We start from the raw sequence: 11,910 nt of genomic DNA on the forward strand, positions 1-11,910 counted from the left end.
TCATTCCCGGGTTTCGGGGAGGAGGCCCGAGCTGTGCATGTCCTCCTCCTCTCGGAAGTAGGCAGGTTTTCCCTGGGAGCTGGGGGACTGCTGTGCTTTCGCGGGGCAGTTGGCGACCATGTGGCTGATGCTCTGGCAGAAGTGGCATTTCTTGGGCTGCGGCGGGAGCTTGCACTCTTTGGCATGGTGGTCCAGCCCACCACAGTTGTAGCATCTGCGGGGGGGAGGAGAGAGAATCCAGGAGGAGAAACACAATGAGGTGGGATGCTGCCGTTGGCCTTGCTTGGGGCCCGTCTGGCTCCACAGCCAGCGCTGGGCTTCAGATGGGTGGCTGCTGCGGGGATGTGGGGTAGGCTCTCTGGGGGCGAATGGTGGCCCTGGGTTTGGTCCCCAGTTTGGGCCTGGCTCAGTGGTGTTGCTGGTACCCAGGAGATGGCAGCAAACCCCTGCACTGAAACCTAGCATGGGGACAAAAAGCAGGGATGCTGGGGGGGCTTCCACCTCTCTGGCTCCATCATGGTTCTGGCTCCTGTGCCTACAGACCCTGCACCAAGGGTTCCTATGGACCAAAAGCCTGCAGCAGAGCAGGAACAGGCAACAGGACAACAGCTCAGTTACAGGGACTGTGGCCATCAGTGCTGGGACAACCCCAGATGTGGTTTCTCTTATGGCTGTACCCTTGCAGCACTCATCCCCTGAGGTGCCACAGAGCAGTGTGGGCAGAGGAAGCTGCCTTGTGTGCATTTGAAATCGTGCATCCACCTAGGACAGCCACAACTCTTTTCTCTTTCCTTTTCCTTCCCCATTCCTTTCTGACTCATTTGAGAACTCACTTGCATGTGAAATGCCGGGTTGGGTGGGCAGCATCCACTGGGAAAGCCGGGATAACGCATCTTGGGGCAGCCAGGATGGAGAGGATGGGAGAGGAGAGGGGGGATGAAGGGCTGGCCACAAGCTCGCCCTGGGGCTCCCAGCCTCACCGTGGGAGATGCTGCCAGGACGTCCGGACATTTCCTTCCCACAAGGAAGGGTTTTTCTCCAAGAAAATTACCCGTGCCCAGCGCGGATCCCCCGGCTGAGGGCAGCGGCTGCCTGGGGTGTCCCTGACCTCTGCCCTTCACTGCTGCTTTGCTGCCCTTTCCCCACCAAGCTGCATCTGCCACTCATTAACCACTAAAGGAAGCTGCTTTCCCAGAGGAAGGGTCACTGCCTGCCCCACCGGACCCAAACCCATCCCCATGCTGGAGGCAGGGTGCTGGGCAGCTCCTGGTGCCCGCAGGGATTAGACCCTGCCCTGGATTGAGCCACCTCTTACCGGTCTCCTTTCGATCTGCGTTTCTGGAGGCTCTTGCCCTTGGGTCTCCTATCGCTGCCGATGCAGAAGACGCCTCCAGGGCCAGTCACCCGGATGGACTCCAAACCTTTGGATGACTTCTTGAAGGTGAACTCAACAGCTTCGCCCTCCTTCAGGCTGCGGAAACCCTCCATGTGGAGCTTGCTCTGGGGGGAACAGGGAATGGATGGGGGTCAGCACAGACCCGGGTGTCTGCTGGGCACACATTAAGCAAGCACCTCCCGTGGCACAAGAGCTGACATCTCCCCGTGACCACCTCTTGTGAGGGGATGGATATCAGGGACCAAGCACCTTCATCTCCATGAAGTCTCTGGAGCCCCATTTGATAACACAGAGCCTTTAGTGAGCTGAGGCAGCTGGCTAAATGGGACTCAGTGGTTTGGCAAGCAAGGGCCAGCAGAGCCAGCTCTGACCCAAATGTCAACAGGGTTCGCTGCAAAATGCTGACTCAGCACTCCAAAACAGCCCCTTGTTCCCAAGAACAAGCAAGAGCTGCCCCTGCACCTCCTGACACCCCGGGCTGGGGCTGCTCGCAGAGAGATACAAAACATCATTATAAAAAGACAAAAGGATCACAAGGCTTTGCATAGGCACGTACAGCCCTGCTCACTGCAGAACCCATAGCAAGGCCAGGGGGCTGGGAGCTGGCACTGTTGGCCCAGGGTCCCAGCCCAGCTAGCCGCCTTGCTTTGAGCCCTTTAATTACCTCCAATAACTCATTAAGCAGCTGTTTGGCCCTGGATTGTCACTGCAGGGAACATCTCCTGCCCCTCCCAGGGTTGCCACATCGGTCATCACAGTGCAATTTAACCTGAGAGTTCATAAAGACCCAGGCTGGGAAGCGAAGCTATGAGACGGCTGAAAAATCCACTCCACTTCCGAAAGTCCTGCCCATGACAAGGGGTTGGAAATAGATGATCTTTAGGTCCTTTCCAACCCAAGCCAGTCTGTGATTCTACGATTTTAGCAACACAAATTCATAAGGAGCTGAGCTGGATGATGCAGCCAATACATCTCTTGCTCCCCTGTACCAGCAAGTGCTGCCGTGAGCATCAGTGCAGGACCACTGCATCCCGGCAGCGATCCAAGCAGGGCTTTCACTGAAGTTCTTAGCAGAGCTCAAACGAGCACGAGCAAAGAGTTAAGAGGGATTTGCTGGCAGAGGGAGGAGCAGCTCCAGGGGCTCAGGATTCAGGCTGGGGATTCCCGGCGCCAACGCCTGCGCGGCTGCAGCGGGACCCTGCATTTATGAATGGAGCATCTCCCCCATTCATGCTGGCGAGTTCCCGTCACGTGGGCCGCGGCCGCCCATTCTTCCCGCACCGAGAGCCTCCATGCATACACTGCTGGGTGCATGGCCGGGTCTCCTCTTCCATCCCAATCTCACCAGGACCCACATGGAAACACCTCACATAAAAACAAAGAGGGAGGAATTGGAGTTGTTGGGGTTTAGGAGTGATTGGTTTTCAGCGGGAGCTTGCAGGACATGGTGCATGTGTCCCCGGGCACATGAGGGAAGTGGGAACGCAGCAGAGCTCGAGGAACAACCCTTGAGGCCCCTTTTGCTGCTTTTGCCCCCCAGTTCTGTGTTTGGGGGCCCAGCTCCGGGTGGGACAGACCCACTGGGCTGAGACAAGTCACCCACATCCACCAGGTCCACTTTCCTGCTGGGTTGGGGTCCAGAGCAGGCCAGATGGGATTGTCTGAAACCTTTGCTTCTGACCCACTCTGCTCCCAGAAGGGAGAACCAAACCATGACCTATGGGGTCCCTAATGACAACAAAGACATGACAGGGTCTCACAGCAACCTCTGCCCATCCAGGGCTGTGCTGGGCAGTCCCACCACCACCTACCAGTGGCAAACACCCTTCCATGCTCAGCACAACAGCCAGATTCTGCTCCCCAACTCCAATTCAGCTTTCCCCTAGTACTGGGCATCACCAGGAGGATGCTGAGCATCACCCAAGCAAGACCTCTGTGTCCAAAGCAGCTATCAGCAGAGCACAAGAGGTGCTTAGCTCAGTATCCTCACCTTGGGGTCAGTCACCAACCCTTTAACCACCCCGTGTGAAGTGGTTTGGGCCACAGGGCCTGCCACAGATGGTGAATTTGCCCCACTCTATCAGCAGCAGCATTTTGGGGGTGAGGAGCTGAGCATTACTCCATGGTGAGCATCACTCACATGGCACAGGAGGCAGCTCCGGAGGCTGCAGGACAAGAGCCAGGTCCTCCTGCAGATCCTGATGGGGTGTTTACAGCCCCAGCAGCCCAGCTGTGTTTACACTATGGAGATGAAAACCCCCAGGCACTCAGCTCCAAGCCTCAGGATAAAGCCAAGCCATGGCAGGGGGACCCTGGCACACAGAGGCTGGACCCCCCTCCGCTCACAGCCCATGGCTTGGGCACCATCACCCTTGGGCAGCCAAACTGCTACACCCCGTGAGCCACCCGCTACCCCCATCGTGAGGAAGAGGAGGAAGAGCTGGGGCAGAAGCTGCTGCAACATGACGGGGAAGCGATTTGTTTTCCAGGAGCCGGTGAGGATGACAACCACCCCCCCCCGGCCCCCTCCGCCAAAAGGCCAAAGGAAACGCCCTCTCCCCAGGGAAGGAAGGGGGGCAGCGGCCGGGGTGCCCCAGCTCTCCCCCCACCGAAGCCTTTTGATGTGAGCTGCGGAGTGGCTGGTGGTCCCTGCGCATCCCCCCTGCCCCCTTCCCAAAACACACACATTGCTGGCATTCCTCTGTTATCAGATAGGTAATCAAACTGCAGCCCATTGAATTAGCTGCATACCTCCTGCATCTGAAAGGAAGGGGCCCAGAGCCCCTGTCCCACACCACACACAAAGCCGGAGCCTTCCCAGGCCTCCGCGCACACACACACACCCCCAAAAAATAAAGAGAGGAAGGGGGGGATTGGAGCAAGCCGGGGATGCTGGGGATGGGGGGGGAGCGCAGGGGAGGGCCAGGGCTGGGAGCCACCGGCCAGCGAGAACAAAGGGCCGGCGGCGGCCGCGCTCCCGCTGCCCAAATTCCAGGAGTTCCAGGCCACGGTGGGGGGAGGAAGGGTGGCCGGCATGGCCGCGGCCCCCTGACCCCCTGCAGCCCCTCAGCCCTGCGCCCAGGGGAGCTGGGTCTCACCCACTGGGTGAGACTGAGTCCCATGGTGGAGCTGAGGGGTCAGTCCTGAGGGGGGGATGGTTTTGGTATGGGGGGTGTAGGGTGACCCTCTGGGCTTGGGATCACAAAGCATAGCCATCCTCATCATCAAACTGCTTTAAAGCATAGCCGAGCGCAAAGGTTTCATTTGTCATCATTAGGGTCCAGAGTTAACCAGTGGGACAAGGAACAGAAGCAGAGCTGGCACGGCTTCACCCACCTCTCTGTGACACCCCCCCCGGTTCCCCCTCACCAGGCATCACAGCGGGCACCTCTCTGCTTTTCCCCCCATCCCACACTCCAGCAGCTCTGTGGTTATTTATGGCAGACAAAGACACAGCACGTGAGCAGCTGAGCGCTGCCCATCACCCCTGCACCCCACCTGCACACGGCTGCCTTCATCCCTCTTCTTCCTCCCACCCGGCAAATCCCTCATCACAGATCCCAGCATTGCCCCTCCCAGAGGGGTGACACCGTGGAGCACCCCAAATCCAGCCACTGCTCCCCAAAATGCCAGGCTCCGGTTCACCCCCTCCCCACCAGGCTCCGGAGGGGCTCGGCGAGCCCCGGGGTCACCATTGTCCCCATGGCCTCCCCAGCGCGACACAAGGGGACGTTTATTCCCAACCAGCCCCGGCCACTCAATCAAACCATCTTTGTGTCCAGAGGGGCCTGGGGCGGAGCGGCCGCTGCACCTCGCCTCTGGCTGCGCGGGAACCTTCCAGCCCTTTAAACTTCAGTCCTTGGGAAACCAGCCGGGGTTGGGATGCTGCGTGAGGAGCCGCTGCGGGAACGCGAGCGGCAGCGCTGAGCCATGCGCAGCGGCTCGGGCAGCCTGACCCCCCTGCAGTGCCTTGTGCCTCAGTTTCCCCCACTTTACAGAGGGGAAGTGGCCCACAGGGGTGAGGAAGGATGGACCCTGGCATGTCCCAGTGGTGCGCACAGGGACTGCTGTGCCCCCATCACTGCACCCCACTTTCACCCACACGTTCAGCCAGCACCCAGGGCTCCCCAGCCACTCTGCTGCCCCACCGACCTCAGCATCCCTCTGTCCCCGGGGCCACCACAGCATCCCTGGGCCCCAATATCCTTCGTTTTGCTCAAGCTGTCCCTGTGCTGATGGCTGCAATGCATCCGCTGACCTGGTTGGGGTTCAGGGCACCCTGCAGAGCCCCAGCCATCTTCACCCCACCGTGATCCCAAAGGACTCATCCCAGGGGAGCAGCCCCAGCCCTTGGCCACCCCCAGCCCTGGAAGGCGCAGGCTGGGTGCAGAGCAGCCCTATCCGTGGCTCCTGCACTGGCAATATGCTGGTGTGCACAGACTCACCCAGTGCTTGGGGGCACAGCTCCTATTGCCACCAGGCAATGCCATCAGCATCCCACTGGGATGCAGCAGCCTCAGCCCAGCTCCCATCCCTGTTCCAGCAGAGCTGAGCACTGCCTCACAGCAAACAGCCTCCAAAGCACATTTGGGCAGGGTCTGGCTCTGTGACCCAAGCTCCCATGCCACAGCAGGGCCACAGTCGGCCATGAGGCCAGCAGGGAAACATCCCTTTGCCTTCACAGCCCCTGCATGGATCCATCCCGGAGCAAAGCTCTTCCCTCTCCCCAAACCACACAGGAAATCTTCCGGTGCCGGCATTTCAAGGGCCAGGGTCTGCGCTGCTGCTATTTTTGGGCTCACACTCATAAGACTTGGAACAGGAATCATCCCATGTCCCTTCCTGCACCTCAGCCCCGCACAAGCACCCGGCAGATGCTCCTTGGGAAAGAGGGTCCTTCCTTAGCTCTGGGGGCTTGTGCAGAGATAAAGGGGATGATGCCTGTGATAAGCCCATCACGTTCGACAGAACATTACCAAGGCTCTCCAGTGTCTCCCTACTGTCATCTGGAGCAGTAACCCCATGGATTTATTCCCCAAATCAAGAAAAACCAAAATAAAACCATTTTACTACCAGAGCAGCTACACTCGCACCTCGTTTTCCACCATAAACGAGGAACATTGAACGGTCGATACTGGTTATGGAAAAGAAAGCATTCACCACAGAGCTAACCCAGCTATCTGCCCGAAATTCACACTTTCAGCTTCCTTGGTTGTGTTTTTCCCGACCCTGAAGGTCTCAAACCCTCCTGCACTTCCCAGGGGCAGCTCGTTGAGATCAGCGTTAATCTCATACTCCCACATTAAAGCAGGGGCACGGCCGGGAGCAGCAGCACATCTTCCATCAGGGATTCTGTCTTCAGCCCACTTTTACTGGGAGTAAATAGGGAAAAGGAAACGCTGGAGCTGAGGGTTGCAGGGGCAGGATCTCGCCAAACCAGCGGCTCCATCCCAGCCCGCCCCAGCTCCATCCCTGGCTTTAACGGGAGCAATCCCATTCATTTGGGCCATTTTATCTGGGAGACCATTTAAGGGTGTTTTCTCTCACTGCCCCTCACCCTGGGGCTGAGAGGGGGAGCTGGGGGAAGGGATGTGCCTGCAGCCATCAGTTAATCTTTAGACAGAGACAGGAGGCTTTTTTTTTGTGTGTGGGGATGGAATAAAGCTGCTCTCTTTCACCATTCACCATCAGGATGCGGAGATGCCATTTTAGTCCAGCGGCTCCTTAAAAAGCCCAAACAAACCAAAAACCAAACCAACAAAGAACCAAACCAAACATTTGATCCTACTGGATTTTCTCCAAAGCAAAGCTCCAACTGTTACTATCCAGGGAATCCCTTCCCCAGGGACACACATAACGCTGGTGCTACTGGGTCCTGAAGCCACCCACACCAGTACCTTGGGGTGACTCTGGCCTCAGAGATCAAATGCAGGAGCAATGCACATGAAAAAGCAGAAAAAGAGAGATATTAAACGTGTCCTGGGTCTCTATGAGCATCATGGGTCCAACGCACTGACCCAAGGAGCTGCTCTGAAGGGTTCCCCCTTTGCTGCATCCCAGCTCTGAGCACACAGATCCCCCCAGCTGGATCCTGCCCTGCACCCCGGAGCCGGGAAAGGGCAGCCCATGGGAAGGCTGGACTATGGTCCCCAGTAGAGAAGTCCTTTGCTCAGGGATGGAGCTGCCTCCAAACATGTGCTTTTAGTTTCACTTTTAAGACCTCATGTCATGCTGGTGTCTTGGTTGGCATCAAACCCCGCTGCATGCAGGGGGTCAGCACGAATGCAGGTTGCAGCTCAGCTGCAACCCATGGCTGAACAACAGCCATCATCCTCCTGCATCCCATTCCCTGCCCCACTGAATGGGGATGGAGCCTGTCACCAACTGCCACTGCTCCAGGGATGGCAGCACCCAAGGAACTGCAGGGGAACCAAAGCCCCCCATGCTGGCATATGCCCAGCTGGCCCCATGCTGCCCTGGGCACTCAGGCAGGACAGGGGGACCACATCCCAGCCCCAGTGGGTGTAACCCTGTGCATGGCCTTATGTCCCCACACGGATACACAGGACCACATCACTGAGATGCCAGTGACCAAAAGCCTCTTGGCCACAGCAGCCGCAGGGTACCAGCGGTGCCCCGCATCTCTCCTTGCAAGCATCATGAGAAGGAACAAGAAACGTAACAAGTAAAACTGCCTTTATCAGGGATTTCGACCCATCAGCTTGGAGAAAAGCCTAGAGACACAGAGCCGAGCAGTTCCCAGGGGCTGGACAGCCCCCCGGGATGGTAGAGCCAGGTCTGGGCTGTGCTCCCCCCTCCTGCTCCGGTCAGGGCACTGAGCCCCGGGGCTATGGCATGGGCAATTTCCTCCTCTCCCTTTTTCCAGGTCGCTTTCCCCACACTCCTGTAAGCGATGCTCAGAGCCACATTGTGAGCCCGGGAGCCACGTTCCCAGGGAACCACCGCAGCTTTGGGCTTGGCACCAGCAGCAGCCTGATTTCTGCCACCCTCAGCCGTTTGCCTCCCCGGGAGGACCTGCTCTGCTCCTCTGTGCTTCATCCCCCCCTTATCTCCTCACTGCCCCCAAATGAGTCCATCTCCAGTGTCCAGGGGAGGCATTTGAACCCAAATGCCTCATTTTTAGCTCATAATGTGAGGGAAAGGCAGCCCCGAGGAGCCCTGTTAGTCTCCTGTCCTGCCGAGATTTTAATCTCTTTGTGATCAGATAAAGGGAGAGGGAGATGGAGACGCGCTCCCTGCAGAGAAGGGCCATTCAGACCTGGTTCCTGTAATAAAGTGATTTAATAGATCTAAAGAGGCCAATTCCCTTCTTTCTCCCACAATTACTTCCTGTGGGTCATCATTCACATATGTAAATGAAGAGGGGAAGGAGAAGGTTATGGGGGGCTCTGGGGTGTTAAAACCCAATAGCTGGCTTGAGGCACCCCAAGCCCTGTTGTGTTGTCTCCCCTGGTTGTGGCTTTTGCCCTCAGAGGCCTGACTCCCTCTGTGGGGAGCAGGGCCGGCACCGGCTCTTGGGAAGCACCGGGATGCTGGGGTGGGAAAAGCATCAGCAGAAGGGCCACAAAAAAGCCACTCAAAAGCAACAAGGCCAGAATGGGAGCGTGATTTCGGTTCCTGTCTGAGGAGGGGCTGGGGCTGAGCCAGTGCTGGGATGCTCCATGGTGGGAGATCAGCCCCGGCTGTTCTGCTGCAGGCAAGCGGTGACTTTGTGCCACCACAGAGAGGGGCAGGAGGCAAAGCCCGACCTGATTGAGAAACACTCAACATCAGCCCAAAGCTGCTCCACTTCTGCTGGTACAAAACCCCTTCGCAGCCACACACACACTGTCCCTCTGCTACCCAAAATACCCACTTCCACCCAACGTTCACCGCATCTCCTGAATGCAGCAAACCCTGCACGTGGGACCCCATGGGGAACACCAGGAGGCTGCACCTCTCCCCCGGCAGTGGGATGCTCCCGGTAGAGGCAACCCAGCCAATTCTCTTTTCCTCCAGGAATGTGAGCAAGAGCAATCAGGAAACCAGACTGTCTATGGGCAATAAACCCCCAGGAGAAGGGCGGGAGGCTTCCCCCACGGGCACCAGGTCCCGCTGTGCTACATTGAGATGCAAAGACCCATTTGCTCTCAGAGCACCAGGATCCAGTTTTCGGTTTTCGCTGGCTGATTTGGAGCCCTCACCTCCAATCCCAGCTGCCCAGGGTGGTAGCTCCGACCAAGGCAATTTAACCATGCTGGAGCCAAGGGGAAGGGATTTGCTTCTCCCACCTTCACTTGCCAACTTGCCATAGCCCTGCCTGGAGTAGCCACTGTGAGAGCCCTGCACAGCTGCAGGCTCAGTCTTGCACCCCCATCCTATCAGCAGACCACAGGCTCGACCCAAGTTTGAGAGGATTTGGGCCCGTGGAGAACAGCAGTCACTGAAGCCGGGCTGGCCCAGGGGCTCCCTGGAGCCAGCAACCTCTCGTTGCCTCAGCCCAAATGCCATGCGACTGCTCTCAACCATACCCACAAAACCACTTGTGCTTGCTGCACAGATCCAGAGCTCACTCTGCTCCCCAACCCGGATGGCAGCCCCTTTCCCAGGGTGACTGGCATGAGCCACGCTCATCACACAGACACAAGCACTGGCCCCGATTTGAGCATTACGGAATCATCAAACAGTTTGGGTTGGAAGGGACCTTAAAGCTCATCCAGTTCCATCCCCCTGCCACAAGCAGGGACATCTTCCACTAGAGCAGCTTGCTCCAAACCATCTCTAAACCCATTTCCCCACGGGGCGGGGGGGAGGGGGGGGGTGTTAAGCAGCTGCAGCCCCAAATCCACAACTTCCCTCAATGCAGGATTACAGACACGTGTGGGGCTTCCCCACTCAGCAAGGTGCGTGTGCATCAAATCCGGACACAAAACTGCCACTGTAACACAGGATCCACAGGTTCACGTACACCTTACAAGCCTTTGTGCAACCCGCAACTGAAAGAAGGGGCCCGGGCAAGAAATATCCCCACTCCGGGACAAGCCAGAGCTGGGCAAAGCCCAATCCTGCATCCATGCCTGGCTCAGGGCTCCAGGACCCTGCACCTCGGGAAAACCAGCTCTTCCCCGGGTCCTTCCATGGAGGGAGCAGCATCCCTGCTCCGGCACATCCCGCGGGCACCTGCTCCCCGGCTCCAGGGGCTCCCCAGGGAACCACGATGGGAAAATTAAACCGTTCGGGGATCAGCTTACAGGGCCGGTCCCCGGAGAGGAGCCCTGGGCTGCATCGGAGCCAGCGGCCGTGCCCGACCTCCGGGAAAACGTGCCCGGGGGACCCCGGCTTCCCCGGAATGCCGAGCTGGGATGGGGGAAGCGACGTAGGGTCCCCATCCCGCCCCGCATCCTCCCAGGGGCTGCCCCCCGCTTCCTGCCCCAGAACCCAGCGGTGAATCCGGCTCCGTACCTGGTGCACGAAGACATCGACGGGCGAGTCCAGGGTCGCGCCGCCCTTGGCGGTCATGGAGAGGAAGCCGAAGCCCATGCGGACATTGAACCATTTACAGATGCCGGAGCCGTGCAGCGGCTGAGATTCGTTCTCGGCCTTGGGCGAGTCTCCGGCCGGTTCCTCGCCCGGCTTCGCACCTGGAGAGAGACCCACGGGGCAGCTGAGCCGGGGATTGGGGGAGCCGCGGGTCCCCCCGGCCCAGCCGCCCCGCACCCGGCCCGCAGAAGGAGCCCCCGAATCCTGCTGGGGCTTCCAGGGCTGGAAAAGGCAAGGAAAAAGATAGAGCCCCCCCAAACCCACCCGAGCAGAGCGGTCGGCTCTGTCTCCACGTGTGCGTGGGGATAGCCCCAGGAGCGGGACAAACCGAAGGCATGACCCAGGCGGTGCGTGGGGCGGGGGCCCTAAATCCGTTGTCCCCGTGAAAAAGTTAAAAACGAAAAAAAAATCAAAAACATATTAAAAAAATCCCACTCCCCAAAAAAAACCCGAAAAAACAAAATAATTTAAGAAAAAAAAACCACACACAAAAAAAAACAAAAACAAAAACAAAAAAACCCCACAACTAAAAATCCAAACCTACCAAAAAAGGGAAAAACTGCCCCAAAATACCCACCCGAAATCCCCCTGTCCCCAGGCAGCCACGCTGGAGCGAGGCTCTCCCCCGCCGTCAGCATCCCCCCGCTGCACGGCCCCCCCCGCCCCCCCGCTCCCAAATAACCCCACAGCCGCCACCGGCCCCAAACTTTGGGCTCATCCTTGGGGGGGGGGGGGGCGGTGTGGAAACCAAATAAATAACCCTATCCCTGCCCCCCAAACCCCCCCAGAGCTGCAGCGGGGGAGCGGAGCCACGCCGGGCCCGGCCTCGCTGCTAGGGTGCGGCGGGGCTGGATCGGGAGGGGGGGGTCCCGCACCCCCCATGCGGGCTCTGTTATTAATAATCGCGGAGCCGAGGCGGGCTGCGACAATAATATAACTTAACCTGCAAACTGCTGGTTGGAAACAGACCCCAT

The 11,910-nt window shown here is 58.4% G+C and overlaps 1 protein-coding gene across 1 annotated transcript; it reads right to left on the reverse strand.

Moving 5' to 3' along the window:
* On the reverse strand, positions 1–11,910 carry LIN28A (lin-28 homolog A; the record flags this gene model as incomplete). Its single annotated transcript, XM_080632590.1, has 4 exons — positions 1–214; positions 1,316–1,500; positions 10,859–11,037; positions 11,880–11,910. 4 exons carry the CDS (start codon positions 11,908–11,910, stop codon positions 1–3), a joined length of 609 nt encoding a protein of 202 aa, XP_080488716.1.

Source organism: Psittacula echo (genome assembly GCF_963264785.1).
Source record: "Psittacula echo genome assembly, chromosome: 21".
In the NCBI taxonomy this organism is placed as follows: Eukaryota; Metazoa; Chordata; class Aves; order Psittaciformes; family Psittacidae; genus Psittacula; species Psittacula echo.